We start from the raw sequence: 26,945 nt of genomic DNA, 5'->3' as shown, positions 1-26,945 counted from the left end.
CACGCCTGAAGATGCTGTGCCTTCCTGAGTGGGGAGCAAGGAAGGAGGCCCCCGCCAGCCCAGCAGAAGTTGTTCACAAGCCCCCGCCAGTCTTTTCTCTGCAGGAGCCGTGAGGACTAACAGACTCCTGATGTCAAACAACAGCGACGGTATTCTGGACGATACTGTGAGGGGGGGCACACATCATGCATTTGTCAAAACCCCCAGAATGTACAACACGAAGAGTGAGCCCTCACGTACACCACGAGCTCTAGTTAATAATACTGTAGCAATATTGGCTCATCAGTTGTAACAAATGTACCACATTATTGTGAGAGGTGAACAAACTGGAAACCGGTGGCGGGGAGCGTATGGGAGCTCTATACCTTCTGCTCCAGTTCTCTCTAAACCTAAAACTGCTCTAAAAAATAATGTCTATTAATTTAAAAAAAAGGGCAGTAGTGAACACAGATAACCAGTGACTGTGTGCCAGGCACCACTGTAAGTGCTGATCACACTCAACTCGCCGAATCTGCACAACAGCCCTATGAGGTCAGTACCGTTATCTCCCCCATTTCACAAGTGGGGAAAACATGACATCAGAGAGGTGAAGTAACTTGCCCAAAGTCACACAGCAAGTGTCAGAGCTAGGATTCAAACCCTGGGCTCCAGAGACGGTACTCTTAGCCGTGAGAGTAATGGGACTATCACTGGGTTCTCGCCAGAAGCCTGTCCCCTTCCCCACAGGATACTGTCGCGGGTGAGTGTCCCACCTCGCTCACGGGTGTCACACGGTGCATTAGACTAGGGGTCATGAACAATGAGGGCCAGATGCACTCATGGACATATTTTCTTGGACTCTCCAGTGTTTTAAAAATATTTGAGCCATCAAAATTCATCAAGTTACACACTTAAGATCTGCGCATTTTACCGTATGTAAATTATACCTCCATAAAGTACTGTGAACATGAAAATATGTGCATATATATAGAGCCAGCATTTAAAAACCAGAAGAGTTCCAAATTGCCAGCTTCTCTCGGAAAATCAGAGGATCTGGCCACCCTGGCCCACATTTCCACCGACACCCGCCGCCTGGAGCAGACTCCTGTTGGGACAGGCCGGGGTCGGCGGTCCACCCAGGCCTCCCGCGCACCTGCAGTACAGGTGTGGGCCTGACGGACCCCATAAGCGTTAGCGCTTTCTCTCTGGCCTCGACTGACACCCCTTTACCCCACATCCTTCTTGATTCCATCAGCCCCCTACTCCCCCACCCCTTCAAAGAGTGATTTCGCAGGCCGGATGAAAAACAGGAGTGATGGAGGGCAGTGTCCGTAATGGTGCGACTTCTCGCTTCCAGGCAGCCCCCTGAGGCTGGCAAACTGCCTTTCCAACATATAAGAAGATCTCCGTGGGAGCCCTCTGCCCTGCATACAGAAAGGGTGGGCCCTCCCAACTCGAGTCCACCTGGGTGCGGAGAAAAGGGGCCATGTAGAGCATCTGGAAGATTCTGCACCTTCCTGCCTGGCGAGAAAGTCGTAGGCAGAGTGGAAAAGCCCCAGCAGGCCTGGCATTCTGTGCTCTGACGGGAGAGGTGGAGCCAGGTGGGCCCAGGAGGAACAGGGTGGGCGAGAGAGGGAAGAGGAGGGCGCGGGAACGCGTGCAGCTCGGGCTTCATGAAGGCCCGTGGATGCCAGCAGGGCTGCAAAACACGGGGGCTGTAGAGGCAGGTCTGGGCGACCGAGTTCTGAAAGCCGCAGCCCTGGCTGTGCGACTTGGGGCAGGTGCCCGAGCCCGGGAGCCTCGCTGCCTCCACTGTGAGACAGGGACGCGATGTCAAGAGCTGCTGGGGGCCCCAATCAGGTGGGGGAGCAGCGGGCACCAGGTGTGGCCAGCACTGCACGAACGTGCTGGGGTGGATGATGGTTCAAAGAGGGAACGACACCCTTCTTTGCCCTCTCTGTGCCTCAGTTTCTCTGCCCAGAGAGTAGGGACACCCAGACCCAGCTTGGGTGTGAAGACAGCAGCAGTTAAAAGACACGCTTTGGTCAGTTAAGTACGGGGTAAGGTTGGCCAAGCCACGGCAGATGGTTCCTGGAATTTCAGGGCAGGGGGTTCCGAGGGTGTCGGAAGTTGGCGCTAACCAGGGGGAAGGCAAGATGGAAGCTGCTGGAACACAAGGGCTGGGGCCAGGTTGCCGGAGTGTGGGCAGAGGGTCAGCGATGCCAAGAACTAGCCCAGCCTACCCCCCAACCCCCACCCGAGCGACCAGCCCCCTGAAAGGCAGGGCAGGCGGGGGTCTGCGTGCCAGGCCCAAAGATGCTGCTCCGCCGAGCTGGCTCGGGGACGCTGCCGGGGCCTGAGCTCGGGCTGCCCCGTGCTCTGTTGGCTGCGGCGTCCTCGCCCGGCAGGGAGGGCTGCAGGGGTCCCCTCTCGCGGTGATCCTGGGATGTTCTCCAACACGCCAGCCCGGAGGGCGGAGTTAAAGAGCGGGCGTGCCCTTTACGGAGACGTGGCCACCAAATGCCGGGAAGCGTCCCCCTGCCCGGATTTTAAATATAGCGGTGTCCTTTCCCGATGTCCCTGCGGAGCGTGGCTCCAGACGGCCCCATGAGAGCCGCAGCCGGACCGCGGGCACCACTCTGTCTGCTGCCCAATTTGCGTGGCCTGGCGCCTCCCGCCCCTCACGCCCCAGCTCGGCTCTCGGAGCTTCCTGAAGTGGGCTCTGGGGTGGAGGGGCCCAGGTTCAGTTCCCAGTCCCCCCACCGCTCTGTGCCCGCGGGCAGCCACTGGCCTTCTCCGAGCCTCAGTTTCCACCTCTGAGGATTACGAGAGGGGTTAAAGGTGATATGCATAAAAATTGCTTAGCACACAGCCTGGCACACAGACAACACTTAACAGATGTTGACTTGACAGTTACTAATCATTGTGATCTTCAATGTGCAAAGCACTATGCTGACATGAATAAACGGTGGCCCAGCCCGCCAGTCCCAGAGCAGGAAAGAGAGACCACGGAAAAGGGCAGAAGGCAACAGCACCATCAGGAAGGAGAGGGAAGGAGGGAGCTGTTTATCCCACAGGGCACAGGCCAGAGGAGGGCTTCAAGGAGGAGGTGGCGCTGGCTCGCAGAGGACAAGCAGGTAGGTGATCAGCGGAGGAGGGAGAGAGGGCGGCGTGTGCCCAGGTGGGAGGTGAGGAGAGGCCTGGGGTAATCAGACACCGCTCACTGTCTGTCCCTCTGAGCCCAGAGATGCAAACGTGGGGCCCGTGGTCCAAATCCCCACATGTACTTGGTTTTGTTCAGGTTTAAAAAATGTTCATTTTAAAACATCAGGAGGTTTTACATAAAAATCAAGATTTCCAGCTTCTCTGGAAAAATGAGAGAAAGTGGCCACAGTGGGCTCAGATTCCTGCACAACAGCATCAACAACAAACACAGCGACAGCAGCGAGCACCTCCTGAATGTTCAGTGTGCCAGGCACTGTGCTAAGTGCTCTGCGCGTACTCAGTCTCGAATCCTCATGAAAGCCCAAGGGGTGGGTGCAGTGATGTGCTGGTAACGGTTTAACAACTAGTTATCTGTGAAAAAACAACGGTCCTGATTGGCAGTGTTTGCCAGTCTCTGTGGTGTAAAGACTCCCACGTTGGCGAGTTTCAAGCTACCGATGTCACTGACGGCAGAGTTCGATGTACGAGCCTCTCCAGCACGCCAGTGGTAGGTGCAGTTATCGTCTCTACTTCCCAGATGAGGAAACCGAGGCACAGAGAGGTCAGGAGACTTGCCCAGGGACACACAGCTAAGAGAGTGGGCAGAACAGGGCTTAGAGATGGGCAGCCTGGCTTCGACGTTTGTGCTCACAGCCCCCACAATGCGCTGCAACTCCAGACCGCAGTGATGGAGTGGGGCAGAGGCCACTCCTTAGGAGGCACACAGAGTCCCAGCTTGCCTCAGTCCCCACTCCTCCCTGTTGTCTCGCCTGTGCCTGTGCTGCTCATAGAGCTTCCCGGTCCGGCCCCTGTGGGCATCTGAGCTCGCATCCCTGCTGTGGGGATGACCCTGACTTTCCCCCTTCCCTTCTGGGACCCCACCAGGTACCTGGACACAGACCGAGGTACCCAGGGTGGGGGAGAACCAGCGCCTTTTCCTCTGTCCCACCCCCATCTCGAGCACCTGACACAAAATGGCAGAGCACACCTTTTCAGTTCAGACGCCCTCCACTTGTTTTCTCACCCTCTCTTTGCCAGGGCCACTAAGACCATCAATTTAAGGGAAGCAATTTTCCCGCTCCCCTCCTCACCTCCCGCCACCCCATACGACCAAACTTAGACACAACGTGATTCATAGGGGAAAAAACATCAAAACCAGTTCACCTTAGGCTGGAAATGCAAATGTTGCTGCCTCTCCTCTGCTCTGTTGGGAGCAGGCGCTTCCGTTTATCTGGGGGGCTCGGATGGGAACCCCACTTTCTCTGCTGTTCCTCAAAGAGAGACAGCCCTTGAGAAGCCCCCACAACAAGCCCCGTCCTCCGAGCTGAGAGCCAGGATGGCAGCCAACGAGGGAGAGGCGAAGGTTTGGTGGGAAACATGGAGACGATCAAGTGTGAGGAGACACGTAAGTAATTTCATCACCTCGCGCCTGTGAACTCGCTTGGTTTCCGCTTCCATTATTAATGATGAATGTGGACCACCGGAGGACGGCGACTGAGGTTTCCTGACAGGCTGGGGGAGGGGCATGAGGCGTCTGTGGCAGCCACACCAGCTTGTCACTGGTCAAGCTGGCCCCTGCCTCCAGCTGGGAGTTGACTGGCAGGCACACCACGTCCCTCGTGATGGCAGCGCCCAGCACCAGCCGTGAGCAGACTTGCCAAGAACGTAGACCCCGATCGTGGTCCAGCCTCTAGACCCAACTGCCGGTGCACAGCCAACACGGGCTGGGGGAACAAGCGAAACCACACCAGCGGATGCAATCAGCGAAATCCCGGCTAGAGGTGAGGTGACTTGCCTGAGGCCCACAGCTCGTGGGAAAGCTGGGGCGGGAACCCAAGCTCATGAATACAGCACCCTCCTGAGACCACATGGGGCCCCCTGAGGGTGGGACAAGGAGCCAGAACAGCCCAGAAGCAAGGAGGGCGCTTCCGCTGCCAGGGGCACGGTCCCTTGTCCTGCCTGCTCTCTCGGCTTCCTCAACCAGGCCCAGACCCAAACTCCTGGGATGACAGATATCACGGGCCGAGCTTGAGACCAGGGTCGACTCTGGTGCAATCAGCTATGATCAGGGGACAGCCTTCGGGAAAGATAGTGCAGTTACTTCCACATATAAAGCACGCGCACACACACACACACACACACACACACAGGATGGAGAGGCAGCTTAAACATTACAAGATAGGGGCCGGCCTGGTGGCGCAAGTGGTTAAGTGCGCGCGCTCCACTGTGGCGGCCCGGGGTTTGCCGGTTCAGATCCCGGGCGCACACTGACGCACCGCTTGTCAGGCCATGCTGTGGCGGTGTCCCATGTAAAGTGGAGGAAGATGGGCACGGATGTTAGCCCAGGGCCAGTCTTCCTCAGCAAAAGAAGAGGAGGATCAGCACAGATGTTAGCTCAGGGCTGATCTTCCTCACCAAAAAAAAAAAAAAAAAAAAAATTAGAAGATAAACAGAGAGAGCTTGACTAACGTGCCCCAGCTAGTTGGGACCTTCCTGGTTTCAGCATGGAAAGTTTTGCACCTCAAGACCTTCTCAGCTTTACAACTAAAATTCTGCACCCCAGGAACCCCTTAGTCCCAGGACAGTTGGTCCCCCTATTTAAGAGGCACATCAACCAATCCCAAAGCGTGGAGCTTGGGTGAGTCCTGAAATGGACCAAAAAACGATTTAAAAAACCAAGGAGCTAATCAGGGACGCTGAGGCGTCGCCTGGATATTTGATGATATGAAGAAACTACTGTTAAGGAAAATTTTGGGTAAGATGATCTCGTGGTTATGTTTAAAAAGACACTTCTTAATTTTTTAGAGATATGCACTACAATATTTACAGGTGAAAAGATATAATGACTTGGATCTGCTTCAAAATAATCCAAGGGCACGAGAGGGGAGTGGCTGTGAGTGAACAGTTGTTGAAACTGGGTCCACATGACTCATTATTTCATTCTCTTTACTTTTGTGTGTTTGAATTTTTCCATAATAAAGAGTAAAAGAAAGAAAGGAAGGAAGGGAAGGAGGGAGGGAGGGAGAAAGAAAGAAAAAGAGCGAGAGAGAAAGGAAGAAACAAAGACGCGTGGAAAGAAAGAGAGAGAGAAATGATTTCAGGAAGAGACACATTCTGAGTCCAATCGGACTACTCGAAATTTACAAGCCAGATCTAGAACACCAGCCAGCACACCCTTTCCGTAGATGGCCAGAGAGTAAATATTTTCGGCCATATGGTCTCTGTCTCAGCTACTCAGCTCTGCCCTCACAGTGTGAACGCAGCCACAGACAATATGTAAATGAATGAGCGTGGCTGTGTGCCAATAAAACTTTATTTATAAAAATAGGCAGTGGGCCAGATTTGGCCCATGGGCTATAATCTGCCAATCCCTGTCTAGAAGGACAGCAACTGGATTCAGCTCCACTGCTTACTCATTCTTGTGACCTTATGAAAGTCATTTACCCTTTTCCAGTCAGTTTCCTCATCTGTAAAATGGGCGTAATCATAGTCACTGCCTCAGGCCAGGATTAAAGGAGATAAGGAATGAATGGAGCTGGCCCATGTCAAGGTGAGCAGGTCCTCAACAAACAGCAGGCTGTTACCGATTTGTCATACCCTGCTAGAATGTTCTGTTCACTGCTCAGAACAGCATCTGGCATGTGGGAGAAGCCCAACAAATATTGTTGAAATGATGAATGATTATGTCTGCCCCCATCAAGCGAACACTGTCTTCTCACTACGTTTCAAAATGTCAGGGTCTCCCCGCCCTGTACCCTGAAAGAGGGGCATTTAGACCAGAGACATCTAAGTCCTACCTCACACTGTCAGGAGTCAGCCCCCGAGAAGACCTTCCTAAGAGGTGGTACAGCTGAGCTTCCTCAAGCGTCAGAAACACTTCCGGGTGACAGCTCGACCCGAAGGGAGGTCCAGGGAAGACAGCCATCCCAAGCTCTGGCCATCAGTGTCACAGAGGCTCCAAGTGCCCCTCAAGGGCCTGGCCAGAGGCTGGAACGTGGGTTGGAGGAGCCATGGGGCTGAGCCACTGTGGGAAGGCTTCATCCAGTTTTGGCCGCCATCTTGTTTGGATTGGAAATAAACTCTCAACCATTGGAGCAGGATCACTGATTTTGACTCCCCTTCCAGAGAGAACCTTGGGGCTGTGGAAGGTCTTGGTGCGGGCAAGTCACGTGGAAGAATAAAACAAGACGGCGGCTGGTCCACGATCTTGCCTCTTCCCCTGAGATCGGCCACGGTGGCTGACATCTGCACTGGCGCATCCTCCTGTCCCCGGCTGACTGCACCGGGGTCGACACTGGTCTCGAGCGAGGCTACTGACCTGTCACCCCAGGAGCTGGAATTTGAGACTGGCTGATCTCGATTTGTCTGGGTTATTAGCTTCAGTGGCCGTGGGGTGAACGTGGTGGCTGCGATGGCTGTGATGGGGGGCCACCTTCCCTCTACCACGTGTGAGAAAGCCGGCCTTGAGAGAGGGCAGGATGAGGGTCCTCGCCCCTTATAGGGGAAGCACCCACTTGCTTCTGGGCTGTTCTGGTTCCTCGTCCCACCCTCTGGGAAGCCCTTCATGCAGTCTCAGGAGAGTGCTGTGTTCAAATCGTCGACCTTGGGTTCAAATCCCAGCTCCCCCACCAGCTCTGGGACTGTGGGCAACTCACCTGACCTTGATGAGCCTCAGTTTCTTCATCTGTACAATGGAGAGAATACCAATACCTCCCTCCCAGGCCCGCTGTGAGGATAAAATGACAAAACCATGCATCTGACATACAATAGATGCCCATAAATATAATCACAGCTGATATTATGATAAATTCTCTTCGTATAGGCTAGCTTGGGTGGATTTTTGTTTCTGGCATCCCAAGGTTTTCTCTTAAGACGGATTTCTAGCTTAAGGGGGCTGGGGTCTTCTTCCCTCCCCAAGGCCAGGGGCAGAACCCAGACGGAGAGAGAACACAGGTGGAGGTGCCACGTTGCTCCTGAGGCCCAGGCAGCTGCAGTCCCCCACCCCACTCACTGCAAAAAGCAACAAGCGAGGCAGACAGATGGCGGAGATGGCTCTTTCCCTCTCCTCCTAAATACCAAGGTGGGAAAAAAGGGAAAGGAGATGAACAGATCCCCACCAGCCGGGAGATCAGAGAGAAACGGCCATTTTCACTGATGAACTCCCCTTCAGCGCCATCCCCGCGCCCAGGCCCGCCATCACCCCGGGGCGGGCTGGGAGGGCCCGGCTCTCATAGCCTATCGATGTGTCATTAATTTCTTTTTGTTTCCCGCCACGCGTACACCCGACTCAAGGTGAGCGAAGGCGGCTGGGCTGCGACTCCTCAGATTGATAGATTGCGTTCCCGAGCTGGTCTGTTTCATGCTTGGTGACTCCGCAGCCAGGCAATTATCACTGTGGAACGCATAATGGCCTAATTAATAACAATGTCAGCTTGGCCTCTGAGCCACGATTATACCTGAGCAAGTCAACTTTTTTTTTCTTTTAAACATTCCAAGAGAAAAATATTATAATTGACTGGGTAAATTGTCCAAGTGTCCCTAGCCTGTGGACTCGGGGTGCAGCAAGTACGCAAAGCTGGAATAAAGCGAGCTGTCCCCCGGCTGTGTGACCTTGCTCAGCGCCTCAGCATCTCTGGGTCTCAGCGTCCGCACCTGTAAACAGAGCTGCCTTTCTGAAACTGAGTGGGATTCCTATACATATATATATAAAAGCTAGGGCCGTGCAGTTCTTGTTCACTGCTGTATACCCAGGGCGTGGCACACAGTAGGCGCTTAATAAATGGTTAAAGGTAACGACTCTGGAGCCAGACTGCCTGGGTTCAAACCTTGCTTCTGTCCCTTACTAGCTGTGTGACCTTGGGCAAATTACCTAACCTCTCTGTGCCTCATTCCTGTCATTTGTAAAATGTTGCTAATAACAGTATCTGCCTTACAGGGTGGTCATGGGGAATAATGAATTGGTACCTGTAAGGTGCTTACAATGGAACATAGAAAGGGCCATAGCACTGTCTGCCAATGTTACTGTGTGTCAACATTCACTTGACAAATATTCCTTCACCACCCATTGTGTGTCGGGCACCACGTGGGACCCAGGAACATAACAGTCTACAAAGTGCTCCCTCCTTCCTTTGGGTAGGCGGGAGGGACATGCATTATTTGAATAATTGGGTAAACTAATACATAATGACACATGATGCCGAGCGTGGCGAAGGCTCCCCGGGGAAGTAACATTTGCACAGCGATCTGAAAGCCGCGTAGGTAGTAGGTCAGTGGTTCTCAGCGACTGTGCTCCTCAGGGGACAGTGGAGACATTTGTGGCTGTCCGCCTGAGGAGAGGGTGCTCCCGGCCTCGAGTGGGTGGAGGCCAGGGATGCTGCTCAACCTCCAACAGCGCACAGGATGGCCCCCACCGCAGAGAATGGTCCAGTCTGAGATGTCAACAGTGCCGAGGCTCATAACCCTGCACTAAGTGGCCAAACGGGTGGGGAGAGAGCGTCAGGCAGCAGGAAGAGCAGGTGCAAAGGCCCTGAGGTGGGGAGAGCATGCTTCCAAGGAAGAGCATAGAGGATGCAAAGAGGGAGGGGGAGCAGGGTGGCAGACAGGGCAGGGGCTCGATGGCAGAGGGCCTCATGGGTGGCATCAGGGGTCTGGATTTCATTCCAGGTACCAGTGGAAGTTATCGGAGGGTTACAAGCAGGGAGGCATGCCGTGTGTTGTCTGCCTTCTGGAAAGCTCACTGGGGCTGCTGGCAGAGAACACTGCATAAATTAATCTGGAGAACAAGGGGGCTGGATCCGGTGAAGCCTGAGCCATTTTCAGGAGAGGCAGGGCTGTCAACAGCCCATCCTGCCTGTTCAGAGAGCGTGGTTCAGGGGGCACGGCAGAGAGGCCCATAATCCAGGAGGCACAGGTGAGGACAGGGACCTGTAGGACGGGGAGGTCTCAGCGCCAAGGCCACATTTCAGCGGAGCCTTGAAGGACAAGTAGGGATTTGCCAGCGGGCTTCTGGAGGAACAGCATTGTGGGAGAAGGGAACAGAATGTGCAAAGGCTCAGACGCCTGGCACGACAGCTCTCCGTCCAGGATAACTCGGGGTCAAGCCGTCAGGAGACAGGGATGGACACAATGACCCTTCTTCACCTTGGGTGCCGGAAAGTTTTTGCTGCTTTTAGGGGGCAACGTTTTTTGGACAATTATTTGTCAATCATTTTTGTAATGATTATAGAAAAGAAAACTAAAGCAGAGAGATTTAAAAAAATCATTTTATAATTCGAAGCTGCTAGTTCAGTGGCAGATGCAGAATTTGAAGCCAGGTCCCACACAATTATGCAGAACATAAAATAAATAAAATCTTCCGGGCATTCCCTTGAACCAGTGCCATTCAGGCCGCAGCCTCTGGTCCTTTGGCTCGTGGAGACTCTCTCCCTGCCTCGCCCCAGGGCACGGGGTCAAGAGCTGGACCTGGCGCCCCCTGGGGCCCAAAGCAGACCCGTCTACCGCCCAGGCAGATCTGATCTGCGTACGCGGAAGCGCCTGGGCTGCTCCCCCACCCCCCAGCTGTCTGACCCTCGTACCTCGGCTTGCTCATCTCTGCAGCGGGCACAATGAGAAGCCCGGCCCCAGGGGCGACAGCAGCGAGTTTGAAAGCACGCGTGCAGAGGGCTCAGAAGGCTGCCTGGCTCACGCAGAGCACGCGGGAGGGCCTGGGGGCTGCTGTGTTCCTCTGCTGTTGCTGGTCGAGTATTCTCCCAGCCTGCAGGGCACCTGAGGAACCTGCTGCTTCAGCATCAGCCCTCTCAACCCAGGTTCGGTCTGACCCAGGAAACACGCTGCTGAGAACAAGGGCCATTTCTTGAGCACCTGCTGTGTGCCACGCATTGTCTCGTGGAATCTTCCAACAGCCCTATCACCCCCATTACCCAGACGGGGGAGACGAGGCTCAGGGAGCGGTCACACACGGTGACAAGGTCACACAGTGGGTGAGAGGCAGAGCTGCGGTGGAGCCCAGGCCTCCGTGGTCCTAGGGGGCAGGTGTCCAAACCAACCGGGCTCGTCTCCCCGAAACCAGTCCCGCCTCCACCCCTTCTGCGAACGCTGTCATGCCCCGTCGACCCCCGAGCCCGAGACCCAGGCCTTCTATCTCCACCTGCCACGTCAAGGCCGGGCCTCCCCCCAGACTCTTCCAAACCAGCCCCCCCCCCTTTGCCACCTCTGCCTGCCTCAGGCCAGGACACCATCACTGCTCACGTGCGTGTCTCAGGTGCCCCAAATCCTGACTCCTGAGTCCACCCCTCCCACCACACCTCCACAGCGGTCTTTCTAGAAAAGGCTTCTGGTCAGGCTGTCCTCACACATCCAAAGACTCTGGCACCTCCTCTGCTCAGAAGACGAAGTGCAGACTTAACTCGCCATTCAGGGCTCTGCTGTCCTGCCCCAGCGTGTTTCCCATCCTCGTGCTCTCCACCCACCCCGCTGCCCAGCACGTATCGTAGCTCTAGATAGGTTTCATGGCACTGATCACTAAACAGCCACCGGGGAAAAATTATTCTTCATTTTAAGCTTTCCGCCTGCTACCCATCAGGCAGAGCACTCCACACGCATATCATCTCACTTCATCCTCACGACAAACCTGTACACTAGGTACCATTTTATTGATGAGGAAACTGAGGCTCCGGAATAGGGGAAGCGACTTGCCTAAGATCACCCCGCAGTGATCAAAATGGGGCTCGAACCCAGGTCTGTCTGACACCAAGGCCCTTACCACCACATCTCGTTCTCCATGTTCCGTCCTGCCCAAGTCTTCCTAACCCGAGCTGGGACTTCACCTCCTCCAGGAAGTCTTCCCTGATTGCCTGCCTACAAAGGAGGCACTTTCTCCTTGGCACACCCAGGACATTTTGCTCCAACTTCACACATGCTTTTTTCCCCAGTGGAGGCGTGTGTGGCTCCCAGTGGGTGGCTTGGCCTCCCTGTTGGACAGTGCTCAGATCTTCCCTTAGCCAGTCCCACAGAGGGCAGGCCACACAGTAGGAGCTTTATAACACCTGCCAAGTGGTACAAATCCTTCCTTGCTCTTGTTTTGCTGCCCCCGGACTTGGAAGGCCCTGTGAATTCCACTTCCTGTTCTCCTGTCCAAAATGTACTGCTCCTACTGGGAGCAAGGCTCTGTTAATGGCTAACGAGGCAGGACTTCACCCAGCGGGGAGCCCACAGTGCAGCAGACAGGGTTACGTGCCCTCCTAGCCCTGGTTTTCTTCCCTCCTGGGCACACAACATTAGACTATGTTTCCGGCCTCCCTTGAAAGTGGACACGGCCCTGTAACTGAGTTCTGGCCAAGGGAACATGGGCAGAAACGATGTGGCCGCTTCCAGGCCTGGCCCTTGAGGACCTCCACGTACCAACTAAATGAAGGGGACTGTGGGCCGCAGCGAAGGGCAGAGCCGACGACGGGACACACCTGGATCCCGAGTGACCGCGTGGAGCCGAGCGCCTCCCCATCCACCAGCACTAGACTGACGCCAGCGAGAGAGAAACTCCCGCTGCGTTCAGTGTTGCTGCCACGGGAACCAGCCACCCTGACGAATGCGACACACGTGGGCTCGAATCCCAGCTCTTCTACTTCTCAGCCACATGGTCTTAATGTCTCAACCTCTCTGAGCCTCAGTTTCCCCACTATAAAAGAAACACGATCATCTCTATCTTGGGATTCTCTAGAATATTCCACAATTTCCCAGATGTCAGATAACCAGCCCTGGTGTGGCACCCAGTAGGTGCTCAAGAAGTGGAAACCCCGTCCCGTCCCCTGGGCCCACTCCGTGTCTCAGTCCCTGGGGCTCAGGGCAGGGCCTCTGCTTGGTTCTGGGACGCAGGATTCAGCTGATCGTAATCTTCGCTGGTCCCCACTCATATCTGGTTTTATGTATTTTAATTGTTATTATTTTGCACTTGTGGTGGGAATGATTTTATTACAGGGCAGGAGTTTATAAACCTCAGGGAGGAAATAAGTAAGAGACCTGTGTCTTCTGCAGTGTGGGCTCCAGGGCCAGGAGGTAGGAGGGTGGAGAGAATTTAGGAAGTGGCCTATGAGAGTGGGGAGGCAATGGGGCCAGCGTGGCAGGGTGAGCCTGGCACAAGAGGATGCTGTGCTTGGCAGAGTGGATCTGGGGGGCGACAGGCTGGGGCACAGGTGAGGACCTGGGGACTCCAGCCATCTCTCCCTGTCTTTCAGCCCCCGAAATTCCCTCTTCCCTCCTGCCCCAGGGCATTTGCACATGCTCTTCCTTTTACGTGGCATGCCATTCCGCCCTTCCTGTGGCTAGGATGTTCCTACTCTTGCTTCGGTTCACGGGTCATTTCCTCCTGGAGGCCATCCCGGGATGCTCCCTGTCACGGCCCCCACTGCAGATGGTAATTACATATTTACTTGCTGTGTGAGTGTCTGAATTACGTCTGTCTTGCCCCAGCAGGTCAGCTCTGGGAGGGAATGGACTTTGTCTTACTTGCTCCTGTACCCAGAACAGTGCCCGGCACATAGCAGGTGCTCTGCAAATATTTGCTGAGGAAATGAATAAATAAGTCGATTCCATCTCTCCTACTCCCTGTACACCTAAAAGCAGGAGTCAGCAAACTTTTCCCGTAAAGGAGTGGATAATAAATACTTTTGGCTTTGCAGGCCGGACAGATTCTGCTGCAACTTCTCAACTCTGTCATCGTGATGGGAAAGCAGCCACAGACACCACAGAAATGAATGGGCATGGCTGTGTTCCAATAAAACTTTATTTATAAAAACAAGCTTTGGCCCGAGGGCCGTAGTTTGCTAACCCCTGTCCTGAAGCCTGCCATTTGTACCTCTGTTCTCACTTGGCACACGGATGACTTCTGGTGGCGTGCTGGGGGCTGGCCCGTAGCAGCTTGCAAAAGCTGACTGTTAAATTTTCAGGAATTTTGCAAGCTGGTTGTTAAACAAAGCCATTAAAAGTTAAATCATATAAACCTAAAATCAGAATAAATTATCTTAAAAATAATGGTACTAGAACATGGATGAATCTTGAGCATATGAGCTGAGTGAAATTAGCCAGTCACAAAAGACAACTGCTGTACAATTCCCCTGCAGGAAGTGCTCAGAGGAGACAGCACGTAGAAAGGCGCCTGCCGGGGCTGGCAATGGGGAGTTAGCATTTAATGGGTACGGAGTTTTAATTTGGGAACATGAAAAAGGTTCTGGAGATGGATGGTGGTGATGGCTGCACAACCACTGAACTGGTTTTACATTTTACACTTAAAAATAGAAAGATGGTATATTTTATGTGTATTTTACCACAAAAAAATTGAAAAAAGGAAAAACATACTCAACACTCATCACTTCCTAATTCTTTGAGTAGGTTTTCCTCTTCTCCGTGCTTTGAGGTGATTCACATCCAGTGTGTCTGTCCTGAAACTGGCCGCGGCAGGAGTATTTACACCACGGAAATCAGTAGATGCTACAGACCAGGTCTCCCCAGACAGCAGTTGTTCAACGTTCACCAGCACTCCGCGGGCTATTTCCACGTGTCTGTCTCCTCCACCAGATGGTGAGCTCCTAGGCAGAGCTTCTCAAACACGAGAATCACCAGCAGAAGGTTTTAGAATCCTGATGCCCAAGTGCCCGAGGGTGGTGGGACCCAGACCTTGGTGTTTCTTAAGGCCCTCGGCAGATCTCTCCGGGCAGCTAGGCTGGAAGGCCAGTGGGCTGGTGAAGGTTGAGCATCTCAAGGTTTAATGTGCACACGAATCCCACGGGGGACCTTGTAAACCGCAGGTTGTGATTCAGAGGCTGGGGTGGGGTGAGGCCGAGACTGCGCTTCTACCCAGCTCCCGGGGGGTGTGGCTGCTGCTGGCCCATGGACCACACTTTGAGCAGCAGAGGGTTAAACGGAAGACACAGCCACAGTCAGTCAGAGGGAAGGGATGTTTCCTTTCAGCTGGGTGATCACATGGGCTCCTCATGCCCACCCCCCGCCAGGATAAACAAAGCGGGTGTTACAAGAACCCATTTTACAGATCAGGAGACTGAGGCTGGAGATGAACTGACCTGCCCAAGGTCACACAGTAGGGAGTGGTGTGGGGCTTGGACCTGGTTTTCTGAGACCCCAAATCCAGCGCCTTTGCCTTCACCAGCTGCCTGACTGAGGCCACTCTCTCTGGGTGTGGGGACTACACGGACCTGAAACAGCATCCAGGCCCTTCCTTCTGGCTGTGTGCCCCTAGGTGGGTTTCTTACCCTCTCTGGGCCTCATTCCTGCCGCTCAGGGCATGGGGAGTGTTTGACTGTGATACTGGACGCCCGAGGGCCTCCTGCAGGGCCCGCCTCACAGGGAACTCACATCCAGGAAGGTTCCTTCTCTAGTACCTAAACTGGGGGACGGCACTGCCGGGGACCCACCTGGGGGGTCGTGCGCTCCAGCCTGTGCCTCTGAGCTAGGTCAAAGGGACGGGCACGAGTGGGGCCTTTCTGAGTGCAACTGCACCTTGCCTTGGCAGCATTCAGCCCATCATAGTTAGTTAATACACCGTGGAACGATCCAGAATCATCATCGTCACCATCGTCATAATCAGGATCATTGCAGCCTCTGACACTGATCGCAGCTGTCTCTGCACCAGGGACTGTTTTCAGCCTTTACATCTCTGACCTCATGTGATCCCCACCCTCAGCTTATAAGAAGGGGCTACTTTGAGCCCTGTTTTACAGATGAAGAAATCAAGGCATAGAGAGGGAAAAACAACTCGCCCAGGCCACACAATTAGTAAGCAGCAGAGCAGGGATTTGAACCCAGCTGGTCTGGCCCCAGAACGGTGCTCCTAACCACGGCACACACTGCCTTCAAATAATTCATGTGCATGATGCACACGGCACGTCCCTCGCTGTCCCCTTAGCTCCGCAGGGACAGGGCCCATCTGTCTTGTTCCCTGCTGTATGCATAGGGTCTGCACGTAGTAGAGGCTCATGCAATAGTCTCTGAATGAGGCAGCGGGTGGGCTGGTTTAACCTCTCCCATCCCACATCTCGGCCACGTGAAACACAATCACAGCTGTGGCTGTTATTGGCACTGAGGGCTGTGTGTCCGTCTGTCTCTCCCTCTACACTGTGAGTGCCTTGAGGGGCTGCTCACTGCCATATCCTTGGAGCCTGGCACTCACCCTGGTATACAGCAGGTGCCAAATAAAGGTCTGCTGCAGTGTGAAGGATACAGCAGGTGCCAAATAAATGTCTCCAGCAGAGTGAAGGATATAGCAGGTGCCAAGTAAATGTCTGCTGCAGAGGGAAGGTCTCAGTGGAACCAAGAAGGGAAGCAGGGGTGTGCATGCGTGTTCTAGGGGAGCTGGTTGGCAGGGAAGTGGCAACAATGTTAAGTAATCATGGGCCTCCCGGGACATTCATGTTACATCGAGCCCTTCACCTGAGTGAATCCTCCCAGCCTCCCTAGGCAGCAGGGACTGTTACTATCTCCACTTTACAGCCGGGGAAACTGAGGTTCACCGAAAACCCCGCCAAAGGACAGAGCTGGTGTTTGAACCCAGGTCGTGCAACTCTGGGCACCGCGGGCACCGGATGAACGAGTAGCTCGTGTTCACCCTCTTACCGTCAGTGCTTAGCGCAGTTCCTGGCATACAGTAGGTGCTCAACGAACACCTACCGGATGGATACACGAGTGACTGCGTGAGCGGCACACGTCCCACGCCGGTGTCGGGGGCGGCTGGTGCAGCAGCTTCTGCTGGGCCCCCGCCACCCCAGGCAGACACGAGCGTCAAGAGCGCCCGGCCGCAGGGCTGTGAGATGGATGGGCACCCGGCGGCCCCATCTCCCCGCCGACCGGCCCCGCACGGCCTTCCATAATGCAGTCCATTAAAAGGCTTGTAAATTTTCATCCACGAAAGCCGGCCGCGGCGTCAGCACAGACTAATTGTTGTTAAATGTGCGGGAACGTGACGGCCACGCCGCTGGGGAGATCACTCTTCCCAGACCGGCCTTACGCCGGCCCATTCCTCTGCAGGCGGAGAGCTGACAATGTTCGCACAAGGCCAAAAAGCAATTCACGTCAGAAAGATCAATAATATAAAAATAAAGCATGAGAATTCTAGTTAAAGGGAATGTCATATAAATGTGGTTCACGTCCATGATTCCAAGATTAAAAAAATCAATCAATATCGTTCTTTAGATGATGTTATTTCTAATGAGAAATACCCAGAACAGCTGCAAATAACTGCTTAACTGGGGGGAAAAAAGCATTAATAATTTACTTTATAAGGCGTATGATACCGAATGGAAGACGGGTGCTGTTGGTTCTTAATTTGGTTGTAACACGGCGTGACAGGTTCAATGACGCTTTGGTGGGTTCTCACTATTAAATTCAGAAGGACGTGGAGCTCGTTATAAGTGTTACCCCAAGCTGGGCAGGGCAAAGCCGGGGGGGCATGATTCAGTTACGGGAGCCCAGGAGACTGGCACCATCAAAGTTACTAAGTCGAGACAGAGCAGGGCGTGGGGAGTGTGTGTGCACGTGTGCGAGCCGGGGGCAGGGGAGGGACAGAATCCTTCTCGCTGCGTCTTGCGAGCGACACCCTGTTTATTGAGCACTTACTATATGCCAAGTCCAGGGCTGGGTGCACAGACCCGGGTCTGCATCCCAGCTCTCCGTATGGGTCAGGCTTTCCTGTGGATTTTGCCTGAAAAATCTCAGTAAAGACACACGCGCAAGGCGTGGGTCTGGCTGAGCAGTGAGGTCCTCCCCGGCCCTCCCCACCTGCGGGTGTCCAGTCCAGGCCCTCGGCGCTGAGGTTTGCATCTTCCACCCTCTGCTCTGCTGGTGAAGAGCTGTGTGAGCTTAGGCAAGTGGCTTAACCTCTCTGAGCCCCAAGAGGGGAAGACACCAGTGGCACCTCCATTGCTGAGAGGTGGGGGTGCACGAGAGGCATTGCTAAATGCTCCATCCACTTTGCTGGCTGGTGACCCCGCCTGAGTCACCACTCATCCTGTGTGCTGGTGCTGAACCTCAGTTACCTCACCTGAGAAATGGCTGAGAGCAGAAGCCCCCTCAGGGGTCACGGGGGTAGTAAGCGTGATGGCACAAGTCTCAGCTCGTCCACCCGGAATGCCGATGGAATCCAAGGAGCGCTCACTACGTGCTGGGCTTTGTCCCTGGGGCTTTTCAAGTACTGACTCATTTAACCCTCACATCGAGCCTACGTGGTGGGGACTATCATTATCTCCACTTAAAAGCTGAGGAAACCGAGGCCCAGAGAGGTTCAGTGACTTGCCAGGGTCACACAGCCGGGAAGCAGGTGAGGCAGGATGCGAGCCCACGCCCGCCCCCACCGCTCATCTTCCCAGCGGGCCCCGCGGGTTAGCGAAGCCACTGCTCCCCGGCCTTGCAGCTGGGCAGGACTGCATGGGCCTGTTGTGGCCCGAGGGGGCCTCTCTTAAGAGGGATGGCCACGCCAGTGCTGGGAGCGACAGAGAAAGGGTAGCTTGGGGAGCGAGAGAATTATGACAGCAAAGACAGCTGGAAGAACAAATAATGTTAAAAGGCAAAAAAAGAAGGCCCTGTAGCTAATTCAGCTCCCAGAGCAGGGCAGGAGTCCTGCCGGCAGACGCAGAACCAGAGGGGAGCACAGGGACCAGATTAGGACGGGCACGCAGGGCTGGGTGGGGCTCGGCCGGGGCGCGGAGGGGCGTGCCCTCAGGCGGCCTGAGCTGTGAGGCGGCCCTCCAGGCCCTTCTCAGGCGGGTCTGCAGGAACACGGACTGACCCCCTGAAGATCCTGTCCCGGGTTAGGATCCCCCTCCCTGCCCATGACTGCTGGGAGGGAAGAGTGGGGGGTCCTGGGGCTGGGGATCCTGTTAAAACCTGAGTCAGACCCGGGCCCTCCTCTGCTCTAAAGCCTCCCATGGCTCCCACCTCATTCAGACTCACAGCCAAAGCCCTTATAGTAGCCCCAAGGCCTTGAGTGACCTGGTGCCCATAAAGACGACCTACTCGAAGTGCCACGCTGAGGTACAGGGGCCGTGCTGTGACAGATGGGGGGCTCCAAGCCTGACCAGGGGGCTCAGTCAGAGAGGGCTTCCCCGCTGCCCGAGCACCTGACACTTGAAAGGAGTTAATCGGGAAAGAGACGGTACAGGGACAGCATTCCAGGCAGAGAGAAGAGCAGGTGCCAACACCTGGGGCGGCACAGCCAGGCTGCCTGCTGGCCTAGGGGAGAGGCAGCAGGGGCCAGATGGCGGAGGGGCTGCTGGCTTTGGATTTCTGCCCCGAGGGCTTGCTCCATCCCTCACCCCTCCTGGGCCCGAATCCATGCTCCCTGGTCCTTTCCCTGCCTCAGGTGCAGACGTGGGCGCTGGATGGATGTCAGTCATCTCCTCTCTGGGCCTCAGTTTCCTCATCTGTCAAAAGGGGATCATCACAGAGCCTCCCCCCACTGAAATATTGTGAGGAAGACACGAAGTAATCATTAGAAAGCGTGCAGCACATAGTAGGTCTGCAATGACAGTCACTCCAGGAGACTCTCTGACAAGGTGGGGCCTCCTCCAGCGCCCAGCCCCGCTGCTTACTGATGACCACAGTCACCTGCCAACTCCTGACCAGGAGGTGGCACGGTGGGCGCCCGGCCTCTGCTCTCCCTTCTCCTGTTGGTCTGGCCTGGGTCTGTCCACCACCAGGATCCCGGCAGGTGGCTGTGGGCTGTTTCCAGCTGTCTGCCCGCCTGGAAGTGAGGGGACTCGGGACAGACCGTGCTGGGCAGCTCTGGCTGGGGCAGGCCTGCAGGGAAGGGGCTGGACCACGGCAGGTTGTGATGTCTTCCATCTCTGACCCCCGAAACCCGTGTGAATCAGGCTGGGCCGAGTGTCCCCCCCCCATTTTACAGACGGCGCAGTAGCGGGGAACTGACAGACGGAGTTACACATATCTATCTGGCGACTGACTGACTGAGTCACTCACTCGTCCCGCAAACATCCACCAAGGCGGGGAGCTGACAAGCTGGCGGGCGCGGCGCCCTGCTCTGTCACCTAAACCACCCACGGGGGAGGCAGCAGCCCCCGGCTACCGCTTTCCTGCAAACCCCTATTTCAACATCGTCTCTCCGCGCCTCCCCAAGCGGAACCTGCACCGGGTCTGCTCCCGACTCCCTCTAGCCCTCGGGGTTTGTCTCAGGGATGCGCCCCGATCCCATTAAAGAAACACCAAGGAGAGGAGAGGAAGCCTCAGATCCGCTGACAGCCCCGCCTGGGCCCCGGAGGGCCCCGCGGCCGAGCAGAGGAGGCTGGTGCCGCCGCGGGAGCCCCTCGCTCGCCTGTGTTAGCAGGGGAGGAGGCTGCGCTCGGCACGGAGAGGGAGGCCGAAGAGCGGCGCCGGAGAGGGGGCAGTGTTTGGGGAAGCTAAGAGCTGAGCGGCGGGCGCAGAGGAAGAGCGGCAGACTGTCAAGCCGCGCTCTGTGACCCCCTGCTGTGTAGCTCTGTGACCCCCTGCTGTGTAACCCTCTGTGACCCCCTGCTGTGTAGCTCTGTGACCCCCTGCTGTGTAGCCGAGCCCCAGAGCTGGCGGCTCAGCACAGCGCTTCTCATCTCTCAGGCCCGCGGGCCGGCCGCGCCCAGCTGGGCGGTTCTCTCCGCATCTCTCCGGTGGCCACAGGGCAGCTGGAGTGGCAGTCACTCGGCTCGACTGGGCTGGGTGGCCAACAGGGCTCCTGACTCGGGCCTGGCGCCTCGGAGCCCGGCCCCTCTCCTCCGTGCGGAGGGTCACGCCAGGGCCTCTCCACGCAGGCGGGCCCTCACCGCAGGTGGTCCCGGGGGGGTCTGCTTCTCATGGGAAGGCCGGGCGGGAAGAGGCGGGAGGCGGCTGCCGGGCTGACCGGGGCTCCACCGGGTACTGGCCCAGGGTCACTTCCGCCACGTTCTTTTGGGCGAAGGGGACACAGGCCCAGATGCGAAGGATGGAGACACGCTCCATCTCCAGATGGGGGAGCGCCGGGACACAGTGCAGACGTGCACGGGAGGGGAGGTCCTGGGCGGCCGTCGTGGGGACGGCACTAACGTGCAGCCCAGCGAACAAGCAGAACCTCTGGGAGGAAACCGACAGGCCACCTGCGAGCTCCTGACCTGACTCCTGGATGTCGTTTCAGTCACAGGGACTGAACTCCTAGGGACCCTCCTCGAGGGCGGGGACAGTGTCTCACCACCTGTGGACCTTCCACAGCCCTCACCCGGAGTCCGGCACACAATGGGGGCCCCGCAGGTATATGCTGAGTGGACCTGCAAGGCTCCCCGTAGAAGGGTGGCCCTTCCGAGTGTGGCACAAACGCCTGCCCTCCGCCACACAAAGAGGGTCGAGTGGACGACCAGGCTGTGACCTTCACTGGGCCCAGCATCTAGAACACCACTGGTATGCAGTAGGCTCTCAATAAATGTTTGTTGAGTGAAATAATGACTGCATGGACCCAAGTGATGATGAATACATCTCTTGGTAAGTGGCGTCTCAGCCCCATCTCTAAGCTCCTAGAAGGCGGTCACACCACACAAGCCCCCCCTGACCCTGCGAGGACCAGGAGAGACCATTTCAGCTGCATGCAACCCAACACCTCCACCACGATGAGAATAAATGACTCGCTGGCCCCTCGACAGAGAACCTCACTGAACCACATGCAATCCTACGAGCTGGCACTATTTACAGATGAGGACACAGTGGCTCAGAGACACGAAGTCACTTGCCAAAGTCACATAAGCTTGTCCGTGTTGGGGGGGACTCAGACCCTGGGTGTCTGACCACTACGCTCTCCTGCCTCTCCTGGGGGTCAGAGGCCAGGTCAGCCCCCTTGGTTCCCAAGCTGCTGTGTTTCGATCAGGCCCAGGTTACTGTGTCTGTTCCAACTCAACCAAAAGGGTTTCCCATCATGCAGGGCGCATCCCCTTCATGGTGGAAGAAGGAAGCAAGGGGAAAAAAAGTCTCCCAGCAGTGGCCCTGCCGTCTCCCTGGCTGGGCCAGTGCACTCGCTCCTTAGAAAAGTTTCACCTCCGATTTAGCATAACAAAACTTTTAATTTAGATGTTTTCATCTCTCTCTCCAAGTAAAAATAAGTTTAAAATAATGACTGTAATAAATGAAGGTAATTAATTGTAGTTTGTTCCTTTACTGTCTAGTCAGCTTAATTTTACCTTTTCAACTAATAATGAGAAAATAATTTTTGTGCTAGGAGGGTTAATGATATGTAACTGCGAGAACTGCTAATTGCATGTTGCAATCCATCCATCAACAACCCCATCTGTGCGACTTGATTATGTTTGCTAAATTATTGCTTTGAATTATCCTTCATAAAGCAACTTTTGTAATTAGCGGGGCTTTCGTCTTGCTCTTTTCTCTGTGCGCAAGGATATTCAAACTTTGGCCATTTCAAGCTGTCTCCATCAAGCCACCTTCTCTGGCTGCCTTTGTTTGCCGAGCAGGGGGAATCAAGACTGTCCTTTAAGCAATCAAGGCGGCGAGGAAAAGCTTCCTTGATTCACAGCAGGGCGAATTCACTTCCTCTCCGCCCCCTCCCACCAGCACAAAAAAAAAAAGAAAAAAAAAAGACGCACACATATACAGTATGAAAAGATAAAAAGGATGCCCAGATTCTGTATATACCAGGGCTGGTGAAGTGAAATTAAGGGATGAATTTGAACATGTTATATTTCAACGAGAGGCCCACACTGGGGGAGAGAGAATGAAGGGTATGATATTCAGCCGGCGTTTTATAGGCTGGTTTATGGGACTCGGGACAGTGTCTGCCCCAGGGAACATTCCTGGCAGGTGATTAACGCCCACTGGGGAATCCTCAGCTCCAGCCCAGAGCCTGGCAGATCGAGAGAGGGAAGCGGCATAAAGGATGAACCCTCATTAAAAAAATTAAAATGAAAATCAAATTTGGATTATAAACGGCCTGCCCGTGTGCAGTCTGTTCTGGATGAAGAAGATGCTTTTCTGAACACCTTTCTTCGGCGGCATTTCTCCCTTGAGGCGCGGGGAGGGACACGGCGGCCGCAATGGATTAGTCGATAGATCATGAGGAAAGCAGGGGTTTCGGGAATAAAACTCCAGACAAATGTAGTCTTTTTGGTACATTAAAGGGACGACAGAAAGCCCTCTTAAGAAAATTAACGAAGTTCTTTGAAGATCCCGGCCATTAAAACAGTGTCTATTCAACATGCCGCGTGCATTTGGAAATGAGAGTTCAGCTCTGTCACTCTTTTCGGCCTCACTAAGACTTTCTCTCCCCCAACACTTATTGAGCACCAGCTGTGTGCCAGGTACCGTATTAGCTACCTCCACCCTGCTTAGTTCTTTGAATCCTCACCGTTAGCCTCATTTGCCAGAGGAGAAAAACTGCAGCTCAGAGAGGTTAAGGAACTTCCCCCAGGCCACACAGCCAATACAAGCAGCAGGGCTGAGATTCAAACCAGGCCTGTCTGAGTCCCATTTGCACGTGCTTTCCACCACACTGGATCATCGCCCAAACCTACTGTTTACCTCCTTCTCCTGCAGAAAAGATGACATCAGTCATGTGGCTTCCTGTAGCACAGAAAGCCCCTTTCCTTTGGATAAAAAGTCTGAACAACCTAAGAAAGAGGCAGATTCCAGCCCAGAGTGGAGGACAAATAAACCTCTATTGGAAGTCATTGAGAATAGGAACAATAAAATAACCAAGACATGTAACACGCAAGGCAATGTTCTAAGCACTCCATGGGTGTTAACTCTGTTCTTCCTCAATCACGACCCTATGACGTAGGAATAATTATTATCCAGTTGTACAGATGAGGAAACAGATGCACAGAGAGGTTAAGTAACTTGCCTAAGGTCAAACAGCTAGTAACCGGCAGAGACAGGATTCAAACTCCAAGCTCCAGAGTCTTCTCTCCACTCCCTCTCTGTGCCAGGCATCACATAAACCCTTTCCCTGAATGGTATCTCGTTAGTCCTCAAAATAACATGGAAAGATCTGTAGCATCTTTCTTCCCATTTAACAGACAGGGAGATTGAGACTCTAAGTGGCTAAGAGCAGCTCCGCCCACACCAACCCCAGCAAGAGAACAGCTGAGAAAGTGACCCTCCTACAAAACAGCTCAGTCCGGGGCCTGGGCAGAGGGATCAGCCGCTGTGCGTGCTGAGGGTCCCCACAGGAGCAGGAGCGGGCAGAGGGGGACCTCTTTTTTTAAAAACACAAAGCCATGACAACACGTTCCCAGCATCATTGGTCTTCTTCCTGTTTGTTTTTTTCCCCCCTTCCAGCTCAGGCACCTCACAACCAAATAAATCAATACCGGATGGCCCTATAAATAAATAAACACATCAGTCAACTCAGTAATAAAATGAAGGGATGAAAAATATGGAAATCAGCGACATTTGTGTAAATCCAGTTACTGTTTACTTTAATATTGCCTCATGCGCTTACGCGGTTCCAAAGAGACAGATTTAAAGTAACGTGGCGCTGGGCAGACGACAGACTTAAAATGCATCTCCACTGGCGAGCTCTGAGAAGGCCCGATCCTTCCGGGGTCCTGCCCGAGTCCAGGGGGAGACTGAGAGGAGCCCCCCGAAGATGGAACAGTTGAGAAATGGCCTCCCCTGCCGCTCGGTGTAATTCCACTCTTTTCCTGGCCTACCTCCGGCGCCAGCCAGGCAAGTGGATATTCGCAGAATCTTGGTCACACAGTCAGGCCAAGAGGAGAAATGGGGGAGTTTCAGCCCCTCCAGGTCTCCAGAAAGGCAAGAGAAACCACTGGCTGAGGACAGCCCAGCTGCTGCCAAAGGCATCAGGGACCCATGGGCTGCAAGGCCGTGAACAGTGTTGCGTTTACACTCAGAGGGCAGGCTGGTGGGAGGATTTCAGGGCAGGCTGGTAACTGTTTGGACTAATCTGCAAGGCTGCCTTAGAGAGTCAGTGCAGAGCGGAACACCAGGGCGGAGCCAAGGTCACCGGAAAACCAAGCCTGGAGGGTGAGGTGGCTTGTTCAAGGTCACAGATATTGTATGCAGCAGAGCCTGCCTAAGGCTGGGCAAAGTCTAGGGAAAGGGAGATTTCCTGGGATCAGACACTGGAATGCCATCAAACAGAACAGAGAACCCATTCTTATCAGAACATCACTGGCTGATCTGGAGGGCACGGGGCAGAGTCTGCAGTAGTGTGGGGAGTTTCTCCCGGGCTTCCAGAGGCTGCTGCCTCCTCTGGCAACTCCAGGTGGGAGAGGAGAGGGGACCAGGGAGTATTTTTGTGACATGCCGTGGGCCTTGGGTCTTACCTCAGCTTGGAAGCTTTTTAATACAGGAGCCACCATCTCTCTGATTTCCTGAAAAAGAGATCAGCGAAGAGTTCACCACAGTGCCAGCTGGGACTCCCCAGGGCCCCTGCTTGCAGCTCACTGTTGTCCCCAAGCCAGCATTTCCCAAGTGTGTCCTGGGGGACCTGTGCTCCACGGGGTTTTATTAGGGTTCCTCATATCCACACCTACACACAGACACACAGAGACACACACACAGGCACACACCCACGGGTGCCAAGCCTAACGAGGCTGGGACATAGCAAGTCCAACATCAAGTTTCTTCCCTGCAGGACTTTTTGGAGCCTTTAATATAAAGCACACTGGGAATTTCTGGATGAGGGAGAAAGGAAGCAGCATTTCCCAAGGGGTTCTGTGACGCAAAGTACCCAGTGGGACAGGTGGTCCACCACGGGACACACTGGAGCAGGGGCTGGAGAGGTGGCCCCAAGTCTACATCAGGGCCATGTCACCAAAGTCTCTTCACGAAAACCTTCTGCCCTGTAGGCTCTGCTCAGGGGCTGGCCCTTCCCCACCTCTGGGGAGCAGGGTGCCGTCTCTGCTTCCCCACCCTGCTGCCCCCTCCAGCAGAGCCTGCACTTTGCATTTTAGCAACATCACTCTGCACTCGTCTCTCCGTCCTCAGCAGAATGTGCAGTTTCTGGGGACTCGGCCAGCTCACCCCCCATCCCCTGCGCCCAGCCCAGAGGAAGGTTCTGTAAAAGTTTGGTGCACTGCAGCGGGCTGTCTTCGGAAGGGAGCCCCTATTTCCTGCCCCTCATTTCCTGCCTTTGACAAGTGACCTGGGGATTCCCAGCCCCAAGGGCTGCCCCGGGGGGACTCCCATGAGCCCTCCCCAGCATCCAAGAGGGAGGCCTTTTGGAACCAAGTGTCCCAGGATCCCAGCCCTTAAATGCTCCAGCTTCCTCGGAGACCCGCCGGCGACTCCCCCAACCGCTCAGCTGCGGCCCACAGGAAACCAAGAAGCCCCAGTGGCAGGAGGAGCTGAGGGGCCTGAGAGAGTGGGGAGGGAGGCACAGCAGGGAGAAGCTGGAAAGGAAGAGACGGGCAGAAGAACAGATGTTCAGGTAGAGAATAAATCCCTTATTATGAAATAAGGTTGTGTTGCTTCTGTCCCTGGAAATGAGCCCTCTTCTGGGTCCCGGAAGCACTGACTCGTGTCCCTCAGGGCTTCTACGTGGGTCTCTCGGGGAGGGGCACAGGGAGCACACGTGGACCTAGAGGATGTGATCACAGAACCCACAGGTGCACCGGCTCAGCAACGAAAAGGAACCTGCCACCTAGGTGGCAGGTTGTGAACTCAAACGCCCACAGAGGCGGGGGGTGAGTTGGGGTGGAGACGAGGGAGGCAGCCTGGGAGGTCCCCTGGCAAATCTCCGGGGAACACAAGCACCATGTAACGGGTGTGGCAGCTGC

General features: G+C 54.8%; 1 protein-coding gene across 1 annotated transcript in view; it reads right to left on the bottom strand.

The window, feature by feature from the left end:
- The window catches only part of CUX2 (cut like homeobox 2), a 251,201-nt gene that overhangs the window by 71,441 nt on the left and 152,815 nt on the right, over positions 1 to 26,945 (bottom strand). The window contains 1 exon segment of the mRNA XM_058531414.1: positions 25,491 to 25,538. Within this exon segment, the coding sequence (XP_058387397.1) occupies positions 25,491 to 25,538 (48 nt within the window).

Source organism: Diceros bicornis, chromosome 35 (assembly GCF_020826845.1).
Source record: "Diceros bicornis minor isolate mBicDic1 chromosome 35, mDicBic1.mat.cur, whole genome shotgun sequence".
Taxonomy (NCBI): domain Eukaryota; kingdom Metazoa; phylum Chordata; class Mammalia; order Perissodactyla; family Rhinocerotidae; genus Diceros; species Diceros bicornis.
Note: the sequence above shows the minus strand (reverse complement) of the source record. Positions and strands in the feature narration are given on the sequence as shown.